This window comes from Spermophilus citellus (assembly GCF_964194105.1).
Source record: "Spermophilus citellus genome assembly, chromosome: 3".
In the NCBI taxonomy this organism is placed as follows: domain Eukaryota; kingdom Metazoa; phylum Chordata; class Mammalia; order Rodentia; family Sciuridae; genus Spermophilus; species Spermophilus citellus.
Window position 1 is genome coordinate 173,186,926 of NC_138184.1, and position 27,180 is coordinate 173,214,105.

At 38.1% G+C, this 27,180-nt stretch overlaps 1 protein-coding gene across 1 annotated transcript in view; it reads right to left on the reverse strand.

Annotated features, from left to right (window-relative positions):
* The window catches only part of RELN (reelin), a 469,728-nt gene extending 443,986 nt beyond the window's left edge, over positions 1-25,742 (reverse strand). The window contains exon 1 of the mRNA XM_081286786.1: positions 25,239-25,742. Coding sequence (XP_081142912.1) covers positions 25,239-25,464 — 226 coding nt within the window. The 5' untranslated portion in view covers positions 25,465-25,742. The remainder of the gene's footprint in view (positions 1-25,238) is intronic.
* Between the last annotated feature and the right edge of the window lie 1,438 nt (positions 25,743-27,180).

A 27,180-nucleotide genomic window follows, 5' to 3' on the forward strand; every position in this document is an offset into this window, starting at 1 on the left:
TCTTATGTGCCTGGCTAACTAAGGTAAGTCATGACAATTGTGAGGGAAAATGAATTTTAGAAAATACTCTGCAACTGTTTTTCTGGGTTTTAATGAAAAAGCAATGTATTTACCAAAAAAAAATGTATCTTTTTTGTATAATTTAAATTTTAAGAAATTCAAAATTAATCTTTAAAAGTGATGATAGTGGGCTGGGGTTGTGGCTCAGTGGTTGAGTGCTTGCCTAGCATGCACGAGGCACTGGATTCGATCCTCAGTACCACATAACATAAAATAAAGAGATTGTGTCCACCTAAAACGTAAAAATAAAATATTTTTTTAAAAAGGAAAATTTGTTTTAAAAAGTGATGATAGTCAATAACAATCTGAAAAAAATATTTTGATCTGCCTTTGCTTTATCTATAGGGTACCTAAACCAAGGCACAGGAATCAGCAAGTCAATAAACTGAGGTTTTCCCCAACCCCCTGCACTTCCAATCATTTACATTTTTTTTTTTGCCTTCATGAATCTCAGCTTTATTATAACAGACAGACATTAAGGAAACATTCAAATAGGAAAATCTCAATTGTAGGGTACAAATGTGTAATTATCCATTACAAAAACAGAACACAAAGGTAGGGGAGGAAGATCCAGAGAAGTAATGGCAGGGGTGTCATATTTAAGACATTTCAGGAAATATCTTGATTAGGTTATGCCATTCCAATCATTTACATTTAAAGGCAGCTAATAAACTATAAAATTGGCAGGATGATGCCAAAAAAGAACCGAGATGAGTAATTCACTCTCCAGGTAATTCTCTCATGCACAGTGGAGAGATGGCAATCTCATAAGCCCTCGAGCAAAGCAAACATAAACCCAAGGTGCTGCTGCTGAGCTATTTTGTCTTATTTTTCTCCAAGAGACAAATACAACAAATGTAACTCAGGGCAGGTACTTCAGGCCTAGAAATCACCCTCATAACTCCCAGTTCTGCTTGGCCTCTTATCAGCTCAATGACCATGGGAATGCCTCCTAATTCTCTTCATGCCTCATTCTTTCTGTGCAAATACCTGTTGTTATTAGAGTATCATCTCAAAGAGTTGTTGTGAGAATGATGTATAAATGATGCTACATTTATAACACTAGCAGAGTGTCTGGAAGTAGGAAACACAAGGTAAATGCTAACTAGTTTGTAGTAATAGTAGTATTCAAATTCTGAGTCCTTCTGAAGACAGAGGGAAGGCGGCTTTCTGCCTCTGTCCTCATACCATGAAATAAAAATAAGATGTTGTCTTAAAACTTTTTTTTGGTGGTGGTGGTCGGGGGGGGGGGGTTCTTCCCAAAGTTCTCTTTATTCTTTGGGACTGCATTTCTTTCTGTCTTATCCTTAATACTGCCAGCTACATATAACCTGCAGCTGGTTATAGAAAGCAATACTTCAGAAGATGTACAGTCCCTGTTCCCTTTCCCCAATCACCACTAACTATATCATTATCTCAACGACTAAGCTGCACACCCACTCCCCATAACTGGCCTTATTCCCTGAATGGCCACCTTCAACACATTCCTCTCAACACCACAGGCATGTGCATGTGCACGCTCTCTTGCGCTCTCTCTCTCTCTCTCTCTCTCTCTCTCTTTCTCTCTCTCTCTCTCTCTCTCACACACACACACACACATACACACACACACACACACACACACACACACACACTTCAGAATTTGTGGGCCTCCTCCCTTTCTTTCTGTTGTTACAGCAGTATCCCAGTCTTTCCCTTTGGCGTGCACCCTCTTAGTCCTTTATGCTTTTTGATGGCCTTTCCAAGCACTACCAAAATTAATGAGGTGCCTCTACACACAGGTCAGCGTCATGGATAGGTGGTACGCCACTGCAACCCTGTGGCACGTCACCAGGAGATTCCAATTCAAAGAAACGTGAAAAAGATGACACCTCCCAAGAGGAGAATACTTAAAAGGCATTTCAGAGCAGATATTTGGATTTTCGATTCAAAAGTTATGCCTCTGTCCCTCTGTGTGTGTGTATGTGTGTATAACACACAAGTGTGCACACACTTGTGTATGTATAAGTAGCACAATAATGAACTAATAAATTCATGAGTCAGCTATCACCAAAACAAAGTAGGACATGTATCATTTGTCTGAATCTCACAGAATGCAACTTTGAGATGACAATGTCATCAAAAAGGTTTTTAAAAAGCCAATTATAGAAAAAACTTCATTTTTATATTAAAGATTATCATCCTCATCACTAGTCATCCTTTAGCTGATAGAAAATAATTTTGAATGTGCCTGTGAAAATAGAGTAAAACCAACAATTATGTAAAATTTCATTTACATTGTCTCCAACAAGTCACCCTAAGTCAGGAAATAAAGTGGAACACGGGAGAAAAAGAGCACAGCTTTGCCAAGTACCAGGACAGGAATAGGAAGGAGAATCAAGTCAGAGATGGGAACAGAAATGCAACATGAAGAGACTCAGGCTGGTTGTATGTCTGTCTGCCTCTCTCTGTATGTGTGTCTACCCTCCCCCTTTTCTGTGTCAATTTACAGATTACAAAACAATTTATGTACATGAGCTTGTGTCACCCTCTGAAATAAGCAAAAAGATTTTAATCCCAAATACGTAAGTAGATAAACAAAGGCTTAACAAAGTTGCCTTCAGGTGTTTTAGGTAGCAATCTTTGTGGATGTTCTTTCACCATCAAACATCCTTGTGGAAGGAAGCTCACTCCAGGATTCTGGATCTCCCCAAACAGACTAGCTGGGTTTAGGTAAGAGTAGCAGCCAGCTGAGGAACAAAGGAGCTCTTTCCTGTCTCTTTTATTTCTCTTATGTGAAAAACATAGCGAATATTAATATTTATTATACTTGGATAGCAATGCACAGTGTTAAATTATTCTCTATGTTTGAACTATTTCAGTGGTGCACACCTGTAATCCCACCAACTCAGGAGCCTGAGACAGGAGGATCACAAGTCCGAGGCCAGCCTTGGCAACTTAGCAAGACCCTCAGCAAATTCAAGAGTGCATGTCTCAAAATTTGTTTTATAATTAATTAAAAGGACTGGGGAGTATTTCAGTGGTAAAGTACCCCTGGGTTTAATCCCTAGCACCAAAAAAAAAAAAAAGAATCAATGAACTATTTTATTATAAATACAAAGGAAAGGAGAGAGAGAGAAAAGAAAAAGCCCTGACAAGTAGATAATAATAGGTCCCTTTTCAGATGAAGAAAACTATAGTACAGACAGCTTAAGTGATCTGCCATCCAAGGTGACACTAATATCACAAGATGTAGATACAGGAATCAAACACTAATAACTAAGAAAGATTAGATATTAATTCCTTAAATCGAGATGTTGTAGATGTATTTATTATGGTATTCAAAAGAGATGCAAAAGAAATTGGAAAAAAATCTTTGCTTCTGTAATCAATGTTAATCTAAATATATACACAATTAATTTCCCAAATAGTGGTCTGAAAATGACCAGACAAGAAGGATTACAACCAATTTGAGAATAAGGCCGTGTGTCTTTCTTCTAGACTAGGGCCTGCAGAAAGAGGAGGGGTCTCTCAACTAGCACCAACCACCCATGATGTCACCTACAGGGAAAATATCTCACCCAGATGGCTTAGTAAGGGCAAAATCCATAATTTCTATAATTGTCACTTCTGGCAATCCATTAAATTACTTAAATGATTGCACCTAAATTTCGGCCTGTGTAACGTCATCAGAAATTTTCAATTTGCTTTCCGCTTTTGATCATCTCAAAACAAAAAAGTAAAAAATAAAATCTCTGACATGAGGCACTTAACTTCTACTATTCCATTCATCTTTATGCATAGATTCCTCTTTATGTTCTCCAAAGCATTCTCCAGTACACTAGCTCATTTAAACCTCTATAAATGGGACTGAGTACAGTTGAGTGAGATCACCTGGGTAAGTCCATGGCCATGAAGATATAGTCAGAACTTGAAGCCTCAGACCCGGGCATGGCAGCTCCATCCACTAAAGGTAAATGAAACTTTGAACAAGCCATACTTTTTCTGAATTTGTTTTGTAATCTCAAAAACATGGATAAAATGCTGCCTCTCAGATTTATTGAAAGGAATAAAATAATTTATATAAAGCAATATGGAAAACTGAAAAACACTATTAAAAAGTAGTATTATATACAGAAATGATATTAAAACACGTTTTCCTATAAACTCACTGTGCTTTTTATACTCATGTCCCGAAAACATTTATTTCCTTCAAAGACCTTAGGGCCAAGATTTTTCAAACTTGCTGCCTTTAAACATCTATTTTTAAATCAAAAGGATAGGGATTTTTAAAAATGATGCCTGTAAATATATTCATAGGCCACCTAGCACAAAGTGCATCAGATAAATATAATAAATTAATATATCATCATACATGCTGAAAAGAACTCAGAACTCAAAAATCAATGAAATGTCTTTGTCTACAAGAAAGAAAATGGTTGCCCTGAGCAATTTCATCAGCATACTTAGTAGAAAATACATTATAATGTGGCCTTTTTAAATGACAATTTAAATAAATAAAAGTGAATATTATAGCATCATACTCATAAAATCATGTATTTGAATGGAAACTCTATAATGAAACCATCATTTTTTTTTGAGACCTTGTCACATATTGTTGTTCTTGGTCCCCTCATATCTTAGAAGCTAAGATGCTATTTTAAAAAATCCATTTAGGCATAGAAAATTAATGTTGACACAAGGGGCAATGATAACAAATTTATTTGCATATTTCCCTGATTATCTGCTTGGATCGATCCAATTCCCAGATCTATTCTCTTTTTGCCAAAACAGCAAAGTCCTTTGTTTCCTATAAATCTAGAAATCCAAGAAATCCAAAGCACTTATGTCAACAGTATTTAATATTTGGAAAATATTTTATTGAATTATTCCTGCCACATCAAATTTTAGGCTTAGAACTTACTAAGAAATATTAAATTATTTTATTTTTTGCACAGAGAATGTGATAATTGGATATAAAAACATGAACAAAATCATTGTGATTCTGTTCCATTTTAGTATTTTTCCCCCCTCTATATGGTACTGGGGACTGAACCCATGGGCACATACCACAACATCCCCAGTCCTTTTTATTTTAATTTTAAGAAAGGGTCTAATTGCCAAATCTGGCTTTAAACTTGCAATCTTCCTGTCCCAGCCTCTTGAGTAGCTGGGCTTACAAGTGGGCACCACTGTGCCTGGCATGATTCTGTTTTATAATATATAGCTGAATGGCTCAGACAAGAGAGAAGTGTGCCAGAAGTAGTACTATAAGTTATAAAGCTACCTTTATTTTCCAAGTACAGGCATTAAATGAACAAACCAAACAAGATGCCCTTTTTAAATACTGGTTGTCTTAGGTACTCCCACATCTTGCTCCTGAAAGAAAATAATACACCAAATGAATCCATAACTTACACAGGAACCTACACATCTTTCCAAAACTACTACTCCTGCAAACTGCCACTATTTCTATCTTTTCAATAACTCAGACACTGGGGGTCAGTGATGATTCTGTCTTCTATTTTGTCCCTAAATCAAATTAGCCATAACTGCCTAACTTCCCCCATGAGGTTGTTCTGAAGCCATCCTCCTGGCTAATAATCTAGTAATAGCTAACATTTATTGAGCATTTACTGTGTGCTGGATAACAAGGTAGGCCCTTTTGCATGTAGTAAGAGATTGGCACTGTTGTTTTACAGAAAGGGAAGCAGATTGAGTGGTAGTTAACAGCAAGATTCAAACACATCCACACCAAATACAAAGCCCACATTCTAAACTCACCAGGCTGTCCCCTCTCAACAGTGACTAATAATCTAGCATTTGGCTGTCCCCTCTCAACAGTGACTAGTGATCTAGCATTTGTGTAGGTCTCCACATTTCAGTCCATTTTACGTGGTGCCATGAGAAATCAAAATACTTCATGGACACTGGGGCTGGGGGTGCTGACCTCTTCTCCTTCAGTGATCACCATTTACTTCAGGTAGTTGTCTGCACTTGCCAGAGGAACCCCAAATCTGCACACCTAGCAGCGCTTCTCAGAGGGAACAGGATCCTAACAGGAATAGTTAGGGCCCCTGTGACTACCCAGCTGGAATTTAAAAACTCTCCGTGGCTCCTGCTGCCCACAGACTGAAAGAGAAAGCCTCCAGCTTGTGTGCAAGGCTCTATCATCAGACCCAACCAGCTGCAGCCAGCCATATCCTTTGCCTTTCTGCCAAAATGCTATTCAGTTCCAAAGGGCTGTTCCACTCACTGGTCACTAAACCCTTCCTACATGTTTGTACAGTCACCTCTGTGTTTGCCCCACCCCTTAAGCCTTAAGTACTATTTCCCAGTCCTTCCTTCTATCAGAATCCTAAGCTTCAAGGTCTCTTCTTCTAAGCCATCTTTGATCACCCTGGGCCAAAGGAACTTCCCTTTGTTTAAGCTTTTGACAACTCAAGTGGCCTGTGCCACTTCCTTATCATAGCATTAACTATTTGGAACTTGAATCTGCAATTAGATTTTATTTTTGAGTATATTTTTCTCAAACTAGTTGACAAACTCCTTGGGGGAAGGGGTGACAGGAAAAAGCAAACCTTTTTATTTCACTGACCAACCAGAATCCTCTACAACAAGTACACATGTTTACAGATTTTAAGTGGAAGTAAAATTTCTTTCTCTAATCAGAAAACAATACAATATGATACATGATATGTAATTTTCAAGCAAATAGGCTGTCAGATATGGCTGAAAGCAAGGGGTGTCTTAAAATCTTATTTAATGTGAACTCCGAAATAAAAGGACTGGAAGAAGAGTAAATGGAGTTATCTCAGAGGTGCTGCCTGAAGCACTGAGTGTCCTTTTATCAGTTGGCTTGACATCCAGGTCTGCAGGCATCAACATATGCTACTGAGGACCAGTTGGTGGCCTGTGAGAAATAACTGAAGAGGATCAGAGGAACTCATTATGTGACAGTAATGAGTAGCTGAGCCCACTCTCAGATGCCTCCGCAGAAAACCAATGTGGGCAGAGACATCAAAAACACTTTTCTTGAGCAGGGCATGGTGGCACATGCCTATAATCTCAGCAATTTGAAAGGCTGAGGCAGGGGATCACAAGTTTGAGGCCTGCCTGGATAACTCAGTTAGACCTTCTCTCAAAATAAAACATAAAAATGTTGGGGATGTATCTCAATGGTAAAGCAACCCTGGGTTCAATCCCTAGTTCCAAAAAAATAAAAAAGAAAAATAAGCCTCTTTCCTTAAAAAATTAACCCAATCCCTTCAAGATGAGATGAAATCATTGCCATAGGGTAATTCAAACAGGGTCTGCAGCAACAGGTTTTCATTACTAACATGGCCCATTTCAAAATGTTTTATTTAGACAGAAGACAAGGAAAAATTGAAGAATCATCTTTAAAATTAAATATATAATGAAAAGAAGAGAGGGGACAGAAAAAAAGGGAAATTAAAAGTATATAGGAAATTTAGAAAGGTAAGTAATTGTAAAGGAGAAGAAATTAAATCTCAATGAAGGTTCAACAAGGCAAATATTACTGCTTCCTTTTTCAAATCTACTCTAACCCTCTAGTTATTAGTAAAAACTTGGTAATTCTTTTCACTAAGCTATTTCTGTAATTCATTTGCAAATTGGGATAAGAGGCACTGGACTATTCAGAGCCAGTTTCAAAAGATGGAAACAGAATCCATGAGAAGACATCTTTTAAAATAACCATCCAAAAATGCTAAATGATGTCAAATTTTTATATTCTTCTAATAATAACTATAAAATATAGATAAAATTTTATAACATGTAAAATAATTTGATCTGAGCTATCATGGTTTATTGATATATAAAATGCTAATAAATTTGATTAAAATTTCAGGATAAGAAAGAAACAACCTATTAAAATTGATATTTAATAGGTTCCACTGCCTGTCTGTGTCTCCATTATCTCCATTGTAAAATGGAAATCATCCACCTGTAAAGGTTCTCTTAAGAATAAGTTAATTCCTCAAAGGGTTTAGAGAAAGACTCAGCTCACAGTGAAAACTTAATTACTGCTGCTGCTGTTGTTGTATGTTATCTATTGTGCATAATGCTACCATCCTTATTTTCCCACCCATAAAACAGAGGAGTATGTAATTACAAGAGATATGTTTTTAAGATTAATAATTGGCCAGGCATGGTTGTATACACCTGTAATCCCAGCTACTCAAGAAGCTGAAGCAAGAGGATTGCAAGTTTGAGGCAGCCTCAGCAACTTAATAAGACCCTGTCTCAAAATAAAAAACTAAAAAGTGCTAGGGGTATAGCTCAGTGGTAGAGTATCCCTGGATTCTATTCCCAGTCCCCCACCAAAAAAAATTAAAAATTAATTAATTAATTAATTTAATTAATGAACTGGGTTTTTAACTCCTCCAACTAAAGTGTTCTAAAATTTCATGCCCTAATGATCTATTGGAAATAAATTTCACTCAGTAAGACAGAAAATTAAGTTGTTGTGGCCCTTTATGGATTATGTGCAATCTGCCCTTTTCCTCCATCATGCTCTAATCATTTCAAATGCCTTAAAGAAAGTTCCTATGGATGGAAAAAAATCAACCCCCCAAAATATTTGCAAAAACATTCAGAGAATTCAATAAGATGCCTAGATACAAAATACATTTAAAAAATCAATAACAGGGGCTGGGATGGTGGCTCAGTGGCAGAAAACTTGCCTAGCATATGTGAGGCACCAGGTTCGATCCTCAGCACCACATATAAATAAGTAACAAATGAAGGTACATCAACAACCAAAATTTTTTTAAAAAAAATCATTAACAGTCCTACATACTAGAAATGACTAGTCAGAAGTAACATCCCTAGTCAAGGTCAAACAAGGCTCATTTCTTCTTTAAGCTCACATACAGTAAACAAGTGCCCCTTTACAATCTACTGAGTATCTCATTTTTGCGTTTCTGTGCTTTTTCTTGATGATTTCACTATTTAAAATGGCCTTCAAGGACAGTGTTAAATGTTAGTGTGTGCCTTACACTCTACACAGCAGTGATGTGCCTTACAGAGACAATACATTCAGGTATGCACTGGAGGTATTCAGTCATAGTGCTGCTGGTCCAATGTTACTGAATCAACTGTATTTATTTGCTAAGGTGTTCTTAAAAAGAAATACACATGCAACAAGGTAAGGTACTGATCAACTAGTGAAAATGTGACTAGAGATTCACAGGCACTTAACTTTACATTTATTCTAGATTAGTTCAGCATTCACTAATTTAGTATTCACAGAGATTTTACAGAATATAACTACCATGGATAATGTGAATTAATTATTAAGATAAAAGTAGCAAAGTCTGGCTGGATGTGGTGGTGCACACACCTGTAATCCCAGCAGCTTGGAGGCTGAGGCAGGAAGACTGTGTGTTCAAAGCCAGCCTCAGCAAAAAGCAAGGTGCTAAGCAACTCAGTGAAACCCCGTCTCTAAATGAAATACAAAATAGGGCCAGGATGCAGCGCAGTGGTCAATAACAAAGTCAGTACTAGTAAAAAGACCATACTAGTAAATACTATGTCCTGCTCATCCTGTATGAAGGAAACAATAGATGGATCTGATTACATTAAAATCAAACAATAAAGGGCTGGGGTTGTAGCTCAGTGGTAGAGAGAGCACTTGCCTCGCAAGTGAGAGGCATTGGGTTCGATCCTTAGCACCACATAAAAATAAATAAATAAAAATAAAGATAAAAAATAAAACAAATAAATTAAAATAAAGATAAAAAATAAAAATATGTAAATAAAAATAAAGATTAAAAAATCAAACAATAAAGGAAAAGTGGGAAAAATACTTATAGCATATATTATCATGGATTACCAACACTGATAAAGAGACCTTCAAATCAATATTGAAAAAAGAAACCTTTTTAAAACTGAAAAATAAGCAAAGTATTTAACAGATAAAGTGAGGTCACTGACCCAAGGGCTTACGACTGCTCAAGCACGTTCCTCTTGTAAGATTTCTTTGGAGAATTTTTTTTTTACTTTCTATTTTTATATATTTCCTTTAAGGTTGTTGCATATCTGTGGAGTATGGAGCCAAGCTATTTTAGTTTCTGTCCTTCTCATTATTTATCCCCATTCAGATGAAAATTTAAATACAAACTAGCTACCCATTCATCAAGATTGCTTCAGATTTATTTATGGTACAGCATAGAGAAGCTTCTGGGAATAAGAACTTAATCTATTATAGTTTCTATTAATAATTGCAGTCACTAATTGCTATGAGAACTTTGTTGGATATGCTAACTTATAGTTAAAGTAAAGCCGATTCAATGAAATACTATAAATAGCCTTGCCTCAGCTCAAAGAACTCATGAGAATTTTGTAAGTCTGGAGGGTGGGAAAGCAGAAATACGGTTTTCAGATTTTTAAAAAAAACATTATTATCATGGATTCAGAAGGCCAAAGTTTAGAAATCATACTTGCAAATCCCTCTTTATAAATAATTCTCTTGATTATTTTGGAATTATCACTTTCAGACAATTTTGGCTTTAACAGATATCAGACAGGGATTTCAAGTGCTATTTTTGTTCATGATTCATTAACTAAAACATTTCAAAGTGCCTGCTGTGTGCAAGGCACCACATGAAAAGAAATAAAACAACCAACAGGGGATATGGGTACCAGGGAAAAGGGGTATCCAGCTTTAAATAGTGTGGTCAAGGAAGGATTTTCTGAAGTGACATTTGAGTACAGACCCGAATTAGGAAGAGAAAAAGCACCAGGTTCTCTAAGTAAAGGCATTGTAATAGGGGAATTGCAAGTGCAAAGGCCCTGAGGTGGGACTCAGCTGCTTCAATATTTAAAGAACAAACAAACAAAAAAGGAGCCCTCATGTTTTTAGTAGAGGAGCAAAAGGAAGAAAATGAGATGAGAAAAGGGACAGTAGAGCCAGGTCTTATAGAGCATTTATCTTTTTTTTTTTTTTTTCAAAGAGAGATGGGGAGTGGCTAATCATATGGATAAAAAATAATAATTTATTATTTAAATTCTGGCAATTTTGTTGATAAAAATGGTAAATTCAATGGCTCATTGGGAAAAGAGGAAGACTAGAGCTCTTTCAGGGAAATTGGAAGAATGGTTGCCTTAGGCATCAGCAGAGATGTGTCATGATTCTGGTTCTAACCAGACCCCTGGGGTTACTGTTTCAAAACTAGAATGAAGGAGCATAAGTGTTGAAGCAAGGAATGTGATGAGGAGCCTACTGTCATACCCAGATGAGGGGCGATGGCAGCAATGGCAGATTCTGGGTGCTTTTTAATATACAGCCAGAAAGACTGTAGTGATGGACTGAATGTGGATGCTAGAAAAAAAAAAAAGATCCAAGGACTAATCAGTTATAAAGACTGAGCTGGCATTAATAGAGCAGGGAGGTACTCCAGAAGAGCTAGTGTGGGCATGTCAGGGCAAGGGAGACAAGAAGCTCCCACAGCCAACGGAGCAGAGATGTTAGGTGGGTGGTAAGACTGGCAGGCACAAGGCAGTCAAAAAGTCATTTGGGAGTCAGTAGCATGAAGATGGCAGGTAAAGCTTTAGAATGAGTGACATTCCTAGGGATAAAGGGTAGATGAAAATAGAAAAGGAGAAAAGACAGAGTCCTGGGCACCCAACACTGCAGAATCAGGAAGAAACAGAAACAGCAAAGGAGGCAGCAATCAGAGACATAAGAAAGCCAGAGCATGAAATCTCAGAAGTCAGGTGGTGAAAGTGAATCAAGGAAGAGGGATTCATCATCGGAGACAAGTTCTGTTTCTGCTCTGGTCCTGGAAACCTGACAGAGAGAAGCATTTTGACATTTTCCTAGTGAATATAGAGATGGTTTTTCTATAGTCTCTGTGAAGGCAGAGGCATGCACTCACTCATTTACCTTTGATAGACTCATGCAGAATGTTAAGATTCCTGATGGTCTAAAGTGAAGAGGTGCCAACAGCATCCTAAGGTACCTGGGCTTTTGGTACAAAGTCAGGCAATCTGCACACCATGTGAAACTCTCAGAAGAGAATGACACTCCCACAAAACAACAAACTGCAAATCAGGCTAGATCTTTATGGATGACAAGAGGACAATTCTGCTACAGCCCAATCACTAAGATTTGTGGTTTGAGGAATTTGAATCTAAAAACGAAGAAAGGAAAGGTGTCAAAAGGATGCATCCAGACTGTGGGGCCAGAAAAGCCTTTCTCCTGGTTGCTGCCATCCAGATACTTTTAGCAGTTCGCCATGCCCAGCCATAAGACACTGGCATCATTTGTAAGTGCAACGTTTGGACTTTACTTCCAAATCTAACCCACCTTCATTAATCAATCCTTTCACCTCTTAGCCAGAATTGACTTCTGCTGCTGGACACCAGAGTACCTCACACGCCTGCCACCTCTCCCAACTGCACAGTGCTACAACCTTTAATAAGTCATAACTTTTCGAGTTAGTTCACTTTTCCAAGGGGGGCAAAAAAAAAAGAAGTTTATTTTTCTGTAAATATTTGTCTTAATCAAGGTAATGGATGTCTTTTTAAATTTGATATATATTTGTCCCATTAGTTTACAAAATTGAGGATCAACTTTTCTACCAGTGAGCTACATCCCTAGTTCTGGAGATTTTTAAAAATTCATAACAAGTATACAATATATTGTTACTAACTACAGTAACCATGTGACACAAAAGATCTCTTGAACTTATTCCTCCTGACTGAAATTTATAGTATCTTTTGACTGACATCTCCCTACCCACACTTCTGCACCCTCAGAGTCTGGAGCCTCTGATAATCAATATTCTCCTCTACTTCCATGAACTCAGCTTTTTCAGATTCCACATTAAAGTGAAATCATCTGTTTGTCTTTCTGTGCCTCACTTATTTCTCTTAGCATTAATATCCTCTAGGTTCCTCCACGCTGAATGACAAGATGTTCTTCTTAAAGGCTGAATAGAATTCTATTAATGGCTGCTTCTACAGGATGGCAACCAAGCACACGACTCATTCAAGATTTCCCATTCTAACTAGTTTGCCAAGCTTCCCTGTTGCTCATTATGTTGTAGAAATGCTTGGGAATGACTGTTACAGCTAGGAAAGAATCAACTTGCATGAGCAGAAATCACTGTGCAATGCAGACCCAGTCAATAAGCATTATTTTAACAATTGTAAAGAGTCTGATCTCTAGAGTATTTGCATTTTGTTTCAATGAATACAGATGGCTATCCCTTGGGTACTCATTAGTGATACCAATTTTGAATCCTCATTTATTTTAGTTTTCTTAAAATATTCCATAATTTAGATGGAGTTGAAGTGTCTGCCTCAGTTTCTATGAACAGTCTTGCATAAACCATTTATATTTTAAAGAAATACTCTAAAAATTTTAACACCTGCATCAGGTCAGATCATCAGGTAAGCAGACTTGTGGCTTCCTACTGGCCTACCTTGAGCTCAGAGATTTAAGAGCTACAATTTAGCATAGCACATCAGAAAAGGAGAGAAGGAAAACAGATCTGGTCCTTTGAGACTGAGAAAAGAAAACATCTGTATGTGGAACCTGTCTATATTTTGGGTGACATTTTTATAAAGGTTCAAAGTCCTTAGAGTTGTTAAAAGTTCAATGATGAAAGTTTTTTTTTTTTTCTCCTTGTGAAAACATGCGACTACCTTCAGGCCCTCCATAGGTTCTAAGTAGGCAGCTCTGAATCTGTCCACTGCTCTCTGATCTTACTTCTACCAGGGATCAATGGATCTTAGTTCAGATCTGATGTCAAACTTTGGGATAAACTACAAAGGTAACAAATCAGGAAACATTTGTATGCTAATAGTAGCACCAGGTAAGGGCAGATCCTGCTTCTTTTCACTAGACGCTACCTAGCAACCCTTCATGCTTTATGTCTCTCCTGGTAGGCATGACATCTAGAGCTGAGTCCTGTATGTCCTCCATGGCAGGAAATAAATTATTTGGAGGCAAGGGCCTGAGTGCTTAGAGGTTGCTGGGGTTTGTTTCCCCCCTCATTCAAATGAGCTAAACAGAAAGTAATTTTTTAAAAGACCTAATCCATGTATGAAAAATAACCCTAGAAAGTTAAGTACAAAGTAAATGTTATTCCATTGGCTTGATATCACTGTATGAGCAGAACTTTTGAGTACTGAACAAGCCAGACATTTCAGAAAGCTCTGGGTTATCACCAAGGACTTTCATTGTATGCTACATCAGTCAGTTTCACAGGCTGATAACACCAAAAAGACTTCCTAAAGAATGGAATATATCACAAACATATAAACTTCAATGCAAATCTCTTAAAATGTCCCTTTCTAAATTTTAAATTCTCCTCTAATATTCAAGTCCTATTCAAGTTCTATCAGTGAAGCAAAGAACAAATCTTATACAATTTACCTTAAAATCTTAACAAAAATTATATTCTCAAAGTGTTAAAAATAAATTTTGAATAAGTTTGAAAATTACCTTTTTATGTTTTAGTTTGCCATTGTACTTTAAAGGCATGTTAACACTTTCAGAAGAAGATAAGCTAGATGACATCTTTGCTTGTGCTTTATCTAAAAAACAATGTCTAGTCAAAAACTATGAACTTGGTGGAACTCTAGCCTTCTTTGACATGAATAACATCTTCCTGGTTTGATTTTGCAATCTTATTTAAAGATTCAATAACAGAATTAGCTTTTAGTTTTGTTTTCTCTTTCTTGAAATTACTTTTATTACTTATTATTTTCCCTTTCCAGAAATAATCATCATTTCTAAAAATAAATGCATTGAAGTATAGATTCTGAAGCAAGATGGGCTGAGAACTCCCACATAGAACTTTTGCAATCTTAAGCAAAACACTTACCCATGACTTAGTTCTTGCATCCATATTAGGGAGATAAAAAAAAGTACCTACCTTTAAAAGTGGTTTCAGTGAGAACTACAAGAATTACTATATGTAAGGCATTTAGACCCAGTGCCTGGTATATATTAAGGGCTACTTTAGGATTTGCTGTTACTGTAATTCATTATTCAAAAGTCTGTTAGTTGCCTTTTTTCAGTTTCTATCAGTGCTCGATATAGGAATGTGAACCCACTTTTTGTAAGAACTGAGAACCAAGTAACTTGCTTATATTTCTCCATCACAAACACTAGACATATAACATATTTTGTAGGATGAGGGTACAGGAAGTGTTTATACAAACAAAGGAAGTAAGAAAAGAACTGGAACTGTGACCATAGGATATCTCAACATTCACAACCCAGGTGGCCTAAACTCAAAGAGTACATGTTCAGGTAAGACCAAACGTCTGTTTCCTCTGTCAATACATTACAAGCAAAAGAAATGACAAATTTGGATTTGGCCCTGGAGGCTGAGCCAACAATAACAAACAAGGTGAAGGTTAGGCAGAGCTCAGATTTACAACCATGTCACACATCTATGTAATTTAAATGTCAACAGGATTTACATATGGTGACACTGCATTTTAGAGAGATAGGAGAGTCAGGAAATAAAGTTCAGTGGCAGAAACTAACAAGCATTCATTGTCAGTGCATGAGAAACTCCAGAAATTAGAGGTCAGGCATAGGTTACCTTTTCAAAGCAGAACTAGAAAAGTTCACATGAAATGTACCATCATTGCCACCTGCAGAAGTAACATACATTAAGGGATGTTTTGAGAATTTTTTTTAAAGATTTAATAAATTTTAATTTATTGCCAAAAGTTTCTTAGAAAACATCTAGGTTCCATCAAGGTCACCAAAAGTAATCCTATAAAAGGACCAGAGCAATTCAGAGCTTGATACAAGAATTGTAACTGATCTACAAGAGAAGGCCAACTGGGTCATTGTTTAGAATACATATTAATTATGATTACATTAAGCTGCATATAACAGAAATGTGACCTAATATGATAACTTTTCTTCCAAGAAATCCAAAGATTATTTCAAGACTGTTCTAGCTGTCTGAGGATATAAATAAACATCCAGGCTTCCTCTAAACTTCTGATCCATCAACCTTTATGTGGCTATTATCCAAAAGGTTACAAGATGACTATATCATTTTCTAGCTAGAAAAAATAGATAAGGATACAGAAAAAATAAAAATAAAAATCTTCTGAGACTTTTAAAAAATCCCCTTTATCAATTATTTCAAGAGCTTCCCAAAGATTACAACCAGCAGACTTTATACTTCATTTATACTTCATATGCCTGAATTACATGGAGCTATAAGGAAGCACTCAGAGACATTTTTAACTGAACATATTGTTGATTTGAATAAAATCAATTAGTAAGAGAGGGAGCTCTAGTGACAACTGGGTAGACAACAATTAATATATGCTACAGAATGAGGCAGTATGAAGCCCTGAAACCGGACAATCTTCCTCTCATAATATCTACGGAAGATGCCAACAATACCAGGTGGCATAAATTGGGTGAAGAAACTTATGAATTCTGGAATCTGCCATTAAGATCATCTAACTCTACACTTCTCATACAAGCTACTAATAATGGTCATTGTCTACCAACATCAACTTTGGTATAGCGGACAGCGTGCACTAGCCAATGCTTTTATCCTAATTAGTATATTTTTAATTGTAAATGAATTAGCCTTCCAGTTCACCACCTGAACACTCATGAACCTTAGTTTCTGTAGGCAGTCTGATAGGCAGACTCTGGGTCTACTATCAAAATCAATCTTAGTTCTAATTTTGCTGAAATAGATTTGTATTTTAAAGTTATTTTACATAGCTTTGTAGAAATATATGTTATAGAATTTCACAAAATATATTAAATTGATGTATTTACTTAACATCTTCCCCAAGACAACCACCTAAACACACAAATTTTTAGTTGTTATCATAACCAATCAACTCAAGACAAATAATTAATAAATAGGAATGTTTGGCTTAGGACGTGTCTAAATTAACAAAAGTTTTGGTTGGATAAAACTATACTAATTAACTCTACTATAACTACAGGCAACTCATACATCAGTTTTGGATGGGAAGCATTTTTTAATCATTCACAATTGGTAATAAGCTTTGTCTTACTTTTGTGACCCTCCTCAATATAATGGATCTGAAATTTCACATGAAATGTGCCACACACTGAAAGGCACAAAATGAACACACATGAGTGAGGAACCCTTATCTGTATAGGTTGTCCTTATTTCAAGTAGAGCAAATGAACCAGATGATAGCTACTGTCACTTAGTAACTACCTACTGTGTGTGTGAGGTACTTTTTTTTATATTGACTTTTTTAGTAACTGCCACTCTGAAATATGACAAATATTACTTCTATAGTAAAAGAAGGGGGTTTGGGGATATAGCTTAGTGGCAGAGTGCTTGCCTAGAATGCACAAGGCCCAAGGTTTAGACCTTAGCATCACAAACAGAAAAAAAAAAAAAGTGAGGAAACAGGGTCACAGAGGTTAGTTCATTTACTACAGGGACACCGGTAACATATGGGAGAGCCAGATATCCACAAATGTTTGTCTGCTGCAAAAGCTTGAACCTACACTGTTGTACCTCTCTGGGCTTCGCTCTTAGGTTTGCTAAGTCTGGGTTCTTGGCTATGGAATCTCTGAAATTTTAGCTGAAATAAACATTAGAACTCACATGGTACAAAACAACAAAACAGATTTATGTTCAATAAAGACTACAGTACCTCCCCTCCTGACTCTCAATCTAGCATTCTTTGCTTTATTCCACATCCACCCCCTTATTAAGTGCCAACAACCTGAAAAGGATGGCATCACTATGTTGGAAGCTATACAACTACAATTAAGAGCTTTGCTAATGAGACCAGCAAGCCATGAGACAACTTGAAATGATAGAGTGATGATAAGTCAGGCCTCCATCAATTTACTAGAAGAATCCTTGGAGCACTCAAGCTTCCAAGATATCTCCAAATTGAGTGGCCTTTTGGACTCAAACTAATTCAGTGTGCAGTTTCTAATTTCTACAACACGTACATCCTATTTGTTTCTATGCACAACACAAACTTCAGATTCTGTAGCCTGACCACATAACTGATAGCAAGGAAAGCAGCTAACTCAGAACTAAACAACTATAGACTGGAAAATTCTTCTGAGAGATTTCAGAGTGGAGGAGGAGGGAACCACTTTTCTTAAGTAGTAACTAGTCCATAAATTGAAAAAATAAGCAAATGTACTTCATAGAAAGATAAAATTGATATTTTAAGAATGTATTATATAAAGCCTACTTATCCACTTCAGTTACTGCAAATAGCAAATCAATATAATTGTTTATACAAATGCAGTGACATTTTTCATATTATAAAGGGAAAAAAAGGAGTAGAGATGGTGACAAGTGGAAACCTGAAGGGAAGAAAGAGAAAGAGAAAAAAAAAATTAAAAGCAGCAGGGAACAGTGACACATGCCTATAATCCCAGCCATTTGGAAGGCTGAGGCAGGAGGACTGCAAGTTTGAGGTCAGCCTCAGTAACTCAGCAAGACCTTGTCTCAAAACAAAAAATAAGCAATGGGGCTGTCACACTTGTCTAGCATGCACAAAATGGTGATGATGACGATGATATAAATTAAAAAAGAACAGAGTTGTGAAGCAGAAAAGAAAACAGAAAAAGAGAGGGAAAGCAGGGGTCCATGACACAGAATGAAAAAGAAAAAGGAAAGATAATGTGAAAAATGAGGAGGAGGGGCTGGGGTTGTAGCTCAGTGATACAGCAGCGCTTGCCTAGCATGTATGAGGCACTGAGTTTGATTCTTAGCACCGCATATAAATAAATAAAACATCCATCAACAACTAAAAAAAATTTAAATAAGGAGGAAGAGGGATCAAAGGAGAGAGCAAGAACCAGGTGGAAGGAGAGGGAGACAGAGCAGGAAAGGCAGAGACACTGAATGTGGCACTATTGGTTATCAGTCCTTCTCACATCCCTTGGTTTTTATAATCAACAATCAGCTGTTTCAAATATGCATCAGCTCTCCTAGAAGTCCTTTAATCAATAAAGTTGCATTTTCTTCAATGAAAAGTTTTATTTTTCTATGTAAATCTGATTTCAACATTAAAGGATATCCAGGTTTTTAAAAGCATACTTTGCAAAGCCTGAATCCAATAACTATCTCTTTGTGGCATTCAAGGCTACCTAATTACCTTACCTTTGTCTTTGGATGATCAGAACTGCTTTGTACCTCAAATCAACATTTGCACTTTTGTAAAAACTCACCTACCTGCTATACACACATCCTCAAATCCATTTGCTATACCTGGGTCCTACCACTAATAAAAGAGGAAAAAAGTATCTTTAAAATAGTAGAGAAGCACACATGTTTAAAATAATTAGGTAACCAACAGGAACAGCATTCAGTTCTTCAGAAGCTCTGCCTTTAGTGAGAGGCATCGTGAAAATTACTCTGAGCCACACACGGACACCAAAGGAAGATAACTTCATGAGGAATGTCCTTAGAGCCAAGAATTTTGTCATAAGTACATCATTGCTGTGTTTAATCAGCCACATAGGATATTTTTAAATGTTATTATACCTTTAAATTTTTTTTAAAAAATTCTGTAGTTGTAGATAGATAAAATGCCTTTATTTTATTTGTTTATTTTTATGTGGTGCTGAGGATTGAACCCAGTGCCTCACATGTGCTAGGCAAACGCTCTACAACCAAGCCATAACCTCAACCCCTAGGATCTTCATATTTGAAAATTTAATCCCAAATTGTAAAAATGTGTTTTTAAAATGGCTTTGTTTGAAACTGATAAAATCGCTGGGTGTGGTGGTACACGCCTATAATCCCAGAACTAGGAGGCTGAGGCAGGAGGATCAAAGTTCAAGGCCAGCCTCAGCAACCCTGTCTCAAACTAAAATAAAATTTTAAAAGGGCTTGGGATGTAGCTCAGTAGTAAAGCACTCCTGGGTTCAATCCCCAGTACTACTAATACTACTAAAAATAAATAAATAAAATTGATAAGGTAAAAATCATAGAGTTTGGTTATTTTTTGAATGACTTTAAAGTCAGGTGGAGGGAATGAATTAATAACCCCAGTGTTTCTTGAAACACAAATTTAGATAAATGCATTTCCTTTTTTGTTAGTGATGTGTCATTACTCAGACATAACACAAACTCCTTCTCTCTGTTCATCATGAACCTGCTGTTCCAATCTAATGCACCATCTTCCTTCTTCTCCTAGTGGAGTGTAAGGTAATCCACTGTTTTTGTTTCCATAACACATTAAGAACTTTATATTTTTGTTTTGAGTATATGTACAAATTTTTAAAATGTAAATGTTCAAATTATACTGGTCACTCAAGTTTTGTTTTAGCAAAAGCCATTTGAAATAAGAGGGTTACCATATCAGCAACTATTGATAAAGATTTAAAGACACAATAAATTTCAAAGTAGCATTTAAAATAATCAGAAAACAATCAAACAATTGTGGCTTAATATGCAAATCATGACATAAGACTCCCAGATCATTCTATAAAGTTTACCAATTCTCAAGAGGAAGACAGATTTTAAATATTTTCTACTGAATAAAATTAATTTCTGAAAAAATTGAAATAATACTAACTTTAAAATCTTATTAAAATATCCATCATTTTATTTTTAAAGAAATTGGAATTAGATAGTTTTGTTTAAAAAGTATATTAATGATTGCAATAATAATCTACCCTATTTTATTCTTTTACGTTTTTAATGAAAATAAAAATATTGTTAAAAATAAAGTTCACAAAAATTGGAAGGAACCATCTTAATTAAATGATTTCTAGTACTGAAGTGCTATGAATGAAGTAAAAAAAATCTGCCTAAATAAGATGTTTTGAATTAAGATTCTAAAGACCTAGTTTAAGACTAGAATTAGAACACACAGGGAGAATATAAATTACGTTAGGCAAGATTTATGATTTCAGAAACAATCTGAACCACATCAGTAAAATGTGTTTGAAATAAATTGTAGACAGTAAGATGAAATATGTGACAAGTAGAGCAAAATGCTTTAAAATGCCCAATTTTCATAGTCATATATAAGCCGGATACAGCTGCAGTTCACTTATAAACTGCACTTGACAAATGATTCTAACAGTTTAAATATGCTGATTCCAGGATGTAAAACATATAAAGGACAAAGAACCATACATCTGATCAACAATGCCTATTTTAGCCATAGCAGATTACTTTAATTCAAATAATAAATTTATTCCTTTGAAAGCAATTAAACCTAAGAGTATATTTTCAAAAATCATGTCTGACATAAATATCATTCCTGTATATGAAAGGTCATTACACTGTTCTTTCTTTGAACAGTGATTTTTAAATAACAACCAGTTGATTTCAAAACATATGTAAACTGCCCTTAATCCTTATTCTAATTATGCCTTTTTAGAGATAAATGTTCAGTTTTAGCAGTAGGGAAATTATTGTCCTGCCCTGTGCACATATCTTTTTCTTTTTCCAATAAATAATGGAGTGGAAATGTAGAATAAAAGGACTACTGATATTGTTGCTAGATTTACAAAATACAGTAAAATCTCCCTTTTAAAACAGAATGCCCTATCTCCAATTCAGTTCTGCTGGAGACATTTTTTTTTCCATTTCAAAGCATATTTCTCACTGTTAATCAATACTTGCCACATTTTATGTCACCAAAGTGACAGGGATTCTAGATCATTCTAGATATTCTGGTAAACTGTTTCACCAAAGCACAAGTATTTGGGCAGATGCATTTACCTATGCTTGGCTTTCATGCACAATGATTTTCTAAGGAATGACCTCTCCTTTCTGATGGTGACTGAGTAAAGTCATTCGTGTGAGAGGGTAGTCCTTACTGAAATGATTTTAGGGGTACCTAAAAGGTTTTCTATTCCAAAATATAAGCCTCTTCAGTGCTACCAACATTATTTTAAGAAAAAAAAAAAAGTCCTTCTAGAGTTGCAAATAAAACTGGGGGGGAATTTAATACTGACAAATTGGAGGCCAGGAAGAGGGGTTGCAAACAAAAATGGCAGGTATACACCTGAGGGTGCAGGTAAGGAAGAGGGAGTATTGTGGGAGATGGAGAGGACAGACTTTAACCCAACCCTCCCCCTTGACAATACTGAGTTTGTCCCTAGGAGAGAACAGTGCATGGGGCACTTCTGGGAAAGAGAAATGGCTACCTGAGTGGATCATCCAGGTTTTTGTTTCCTATTTTCTCATCACTTGAAACTTTCTGGGGGCAGAAAAAAAAAATCCAGGTTTGGAGCCTGGAAACCACATTATAGAAATTGACCTATGTTAGGATTTGTGCCCTGCCCCTTAAAAATGCCAAGGAAAAAAAGTTCTAACCCTGAGGCCTTTCTAATTCAACATGATATACATGATACCTCTTTTTTGCTGAGTTCCTACCTTGTAGTATATTCATGGAAAGATATCATAGTTCATCATGACCAACAGTGCCCGCAGGAAAGTCATATACAACAGAATTTAAAACATACAGGAAGATGAAAACAGAGATACCAAATGATACCATTTTGTTAACAGATGAGGTTTGTTAGATGTAACCACACACTGTTGATAAAGCCACAGATATTACAAATAGATGGATAAGCTACTTAATGTTTGAAAACTGTTAATTCTTACAAACTTCATATTCTTTAGTACTAAATTTTGACTTTGTGTCAAAGATTTGACACAAAGAAATCTTTAAATAAATGGGATACATACAGAAACCTATAATTTTGAACCATTTTTTTCTAGGTTGTCACACAGACCATATCCCAGAGGGTCACCGACTGATCTATGATAATGCACTTCTATCTCAGTGCATTCTTTCTAGTTAAAAAAAAAAAAAGAACACTCATAACTATCAATTCTCCACCCAAAATACCATTCATTCAAATGATGAGCTCAATGGAAATTATAGACAGGACTGATTTTTCCAGGATAACTGCTAGATTAAGAAAGTTAGAAATCAAATTTCAAGCTAACATTTTACAGATTTCTTAGCTTAAGTAGATTTTTTTGGCCAAATGGCCTTCCATTTTTGTCACATATTGAAATGAGCTAACCACAAACGTATGGTAGGTTTAAGTTTTCCTATCAACAAGTCAATTCTTGCAGATGCTATATAATTAATTTTTAAAATTAATTTCCAAAAGTTTAAAAGTAAGAGACATATTGGCATTACTTCATTTTTAAACAATTTCTTCTACCTTTAGAACATTTTACAGGAAAAACTCTCACTGAAGGCCTCTAGCTACCAACAGTTCAAAAATTTAAATGCCCGATAAAACAGGTAAGAGGTATTTCAAATTTGATATTATTCTCAAAGTTTATAATATTTTGACCTTTCAACTTAATAATAAAATTTCTCTACTTATTTTGTTGGCAGAAAAGAGGTGGAAGTTTTGACTCCCCCCACCCAGAATATCTGATTTCAAGTATTATTCTTATTCTATAATATTCATTCTTCATCAGACTTAAGGATATAATTAAAGTAACTCTTGGGTTCATTTGCTAACTGCAGAGTAAATTCAAAAGCTATAGCATATGTTAATGCTTTTATTCAGTTTTCTACATGGCACTCACTCTACAAAGGATGCTGAAAACAGGAAAAAAAAAAAAAAGACTTTGTATCATCACATAGTCTTCCATCACAACCTGACAATCATACCTTTTAGCCTAACCCTAATTCAGTGACCTGTCACACTCACTCACAAGTAAGAACAGGCAAACACCTTTACTAAGGGTCACACAAAGTAAGGACAGGATCAATCAATCAGTCTTTGAGTTAGGTCTGGCTTGCCATCGTGTTGGCTGGTCCTTCAATTTAAAGATTTCCATGACCCCAGAAAAGCACTAGATTGTTTTTGGGAAGAGAATGCAGTAAGTATTTTTATTAAAGAAAAGACTAGTTACAGAGAATTAATCTTCCAAAATTAATTATAAAGTTCCACACACAAGGTTGACACCATGCCACAGGAAATTGTGAAAGTGGTGTTTTAAACATCTAGGAAGCATTTATTTAGGCTAAAATTTTAAACCAGATATAAATTTTTTTAAAATAGAAAACTCTAAAGGATTCTTATAATTTTTACATGCATGTCTGACATTCCAGCACCCCACAGATTACCTTCTGCCATGTCAATACCTGTTAGCCTATTAGGGAAAGAAACTATGACAAGAGCTTACTAGATGATAGTTTCTATTTGATTGGGTATAAGTACTTTTGCATTGAAATTCTAATTAAATAGTGCCTGTCATTACTTAAAAGCTCCATAGATGTGAAATGTTCAGAAGTCCCAGCAGGAATAGAGAAAATAGACAGTATTTTTATTTTTTTCACATACTCAACTTGTAGCTTAAAATACATGCACTACATGAAACTGCATTTCTTGAAGGTAAATTTTACTTCTTCAAAAATGTTTCACCTTGATGAAGGACTGCATAATGATCCCTTTTAAGAAGGGATCCTCTTTTTATAAGGGGCTTTCAGCTCCTACCTGGAAATTAAAGCTGTTTAGATAAAAGACAAAGTCATTACTAAACATCACAAAGACAATGCTAACAAAAATCACCACGTTAAAAGAGAGAAATAAGAAAAATCACCAATTGCTGATATTTCAAAGACTGACTTAAAGAATAGAGATGGAAGCAGCCGCTCCATTTCAGGAGGGCTGTTTGACACTGAATGGAAGTAGAGGGAATCCCGGCTGTTGAGCAGCCGGAACTTCGCGGTGGGCAGGCGGGTGGCATGGGGCTGTCACAGACCGGGACGCTTCAATCTGTCACCAGCCTGTCTGGCAGATAACCGTGACAGCCTCAACGCCACCCCAGGACCCACCAGAGAGGACCAGGAGCAGGACAAAGGTCTGAAATCCAAGTAATGGGGTTAAGAAAGGAAGATGTGCAGGTTCACTCAACGTTTCAGCTGCAAGAATGAGGAGTGATGGGGCAAGACACCAGCCTCCACTATTTCTCAGGCGTTTAGAACAAGCACCAGTTCATTATGAAGAGATGTGTTAGGGGAGTGTGTAATGGGTGGAGAACAAATCCCAACTCACAACTCCATTCTCCACTAACTTTGTTCTCTCCCCCCTCAACAGAACGCAATGCTGGGGTAAGGTTTATCACGATTCTTGTTGAAATGGCCCCTCAGGGGGAAGGGGATAAAAAGCTGCGCTCGAGGGCGAACTGGGGAGGCGGAGAGCGCGAAGATGCTGTGGTACCTACCATGGTATTCCTGTCCCGGTACGTAGTAGGTGGGGTTGCCTGCAATGTGCAGGGAAATGAGCACCTCGCCCTGCTCCCCATCCCCTTCCAGCTCCCCGTGGTGGGTACACAGGAAAAAGAAGGGCGAAAAGCGGGGGTAATAGCCCACCGCCGCGCGCGCCCTCAGCGTAGCCCCCAACAACAGTGCCAGGAGGAAAGTCCGCGGGGCCCAGCAACTGCGCTCCATGCCGCCGCCGCCGCCGCCGCCGCCGCCGCCGCGCGCCCCTCGCGCCGCTCGCTCATCCAGTTTTGGAGACGCCGGGACCGAGGAGCCACGCGGAGGAAAGGCGAGAAAGCGGCAGACGGGAGCAGAAATGGTTCAGGAGAAGAGCCCCGCCGGGAAGTTCGAGGGAGATGGTGGCTCCCAAAGTTACTTTGAGCCGCGGGAGCTGGGACTGCGGGCGCTGAGAGAGCGCGGTGTCCCGCCGCCTCCGTGCACCGCTGCCGCCGCCTCTGCGCTACGCCCCTCGGCCAGGCCTGGGAAAGCGCCCGCCCCGCTCCACACCTTCTTAAAGCCCCGGGCGCCGAGTCCCCCCCCCCCCCGCCACTGCCACACGTGTCCCGGCCGCTCCCCCGCCCCCGCGAGCCGCCTCGCGCGCGCGCGCGCGCGCATCCGCCTGCCCCCCGCCCCCTCGGGCTCTCTAGGCGTCACCTAGTGAGGCACAAGACAGACGCACGCTTCCCCGGAGCCCCGGCCCGCGCCCGGTTAGCATCCGGAAGGGCAGGGAGGGGTGCAAGCCCTTGCTTGGAGCGGGGGCGCTGTCGGGGCCACTGAGCCCGCGAATCTGCAGTGAGTGATGTAAAAGCCCCGGGGAAAGGAAACCTCCAGCCCAGCTGTCCTTAAAGAGCAAAAGGAGGCGGCCAGCCTCTTTGGACCTTAGATTTCCCTTTTTTTTCTTCTTCTTCTTCTTCTTTTTTCTTTTTAACTGGGAAGACGCGCAAGAGAAGAGGGGCGCAAGGGAAGAAAAAGGGAGGAAGGGACGGCGCTGGCGCGGGTTCTTTGTCTGTGCTGGCTGCGCCCCGCGCCCCTCGGGGCACGCCGCCTAGCAGCCAGGACAGCCTGGTTTAGGTCTGGGGATCCGCCCGCGGTCCCGAAGCGCGAAGGCCCCCCTTGCTCCCTTCCCAGCCAGACCTCGAGTCCCTCCCGCTGTCCCCCGCCTAGCTCATCGCTGCAGCGACAGAGCCTCATCTGTAGCCGGATTTAAAATGAGATTAAGCGAAAACGGAATTGGCAGCCTCGAGTGGTGCCTGAAAATGGTGATTTGTGCTGCTCGGGTGTAGGGAATTGTGAGGCACTAAGGGCTGGCGGAGCTGAGACCCGACAGGCGCTCTTCGCTGGACTGTTATTCATTGCTACTGGTTTCTTCAGGCGGAGATGGGTGTAATAATTTTTTAAGTCCGTATTTATTTCCTTTAAATGTCAGTTATGGCCAATGTCCCTGAAATGGGGGGGAGGGGAAGGCGTTCAGAGGAGCTGCTGACGGCAGTGATGAAGCGGGTAGTAATGAGCTGCCGCACATGAGACTGCGGGGAAGTGAAATCATCCATAAGCACGTTTTTAACTGAGGACGGCTGGCAGGAGCCCTGCGGCATCCGGAGATGGGGAAACCGGTTGCCAGATTTTAATGCCTCTCCCCACCCACCCTGGGCTTGCCACCAAGCCCAGATAAGCCCGCGTGTACAGAAAAATGAGAGTATGAAATTGTCTTTGCCTGTAGTTGGGGCGGGGTGGATGGGTGAAAAGCAGGGTTCAAAGGGAGATCTCTGTAATCACTCTGTTGCAAAAGGAAGAGATTGTTTTTCTTCCTCTCAGCCAAGCGGAGTTTAGACAGGTAGAAAGGGGCCGCTTACAGCGGTCTACTGTTCTCCCTTACTTCAAAATCCCCAAAGGGGGCTATAGCTA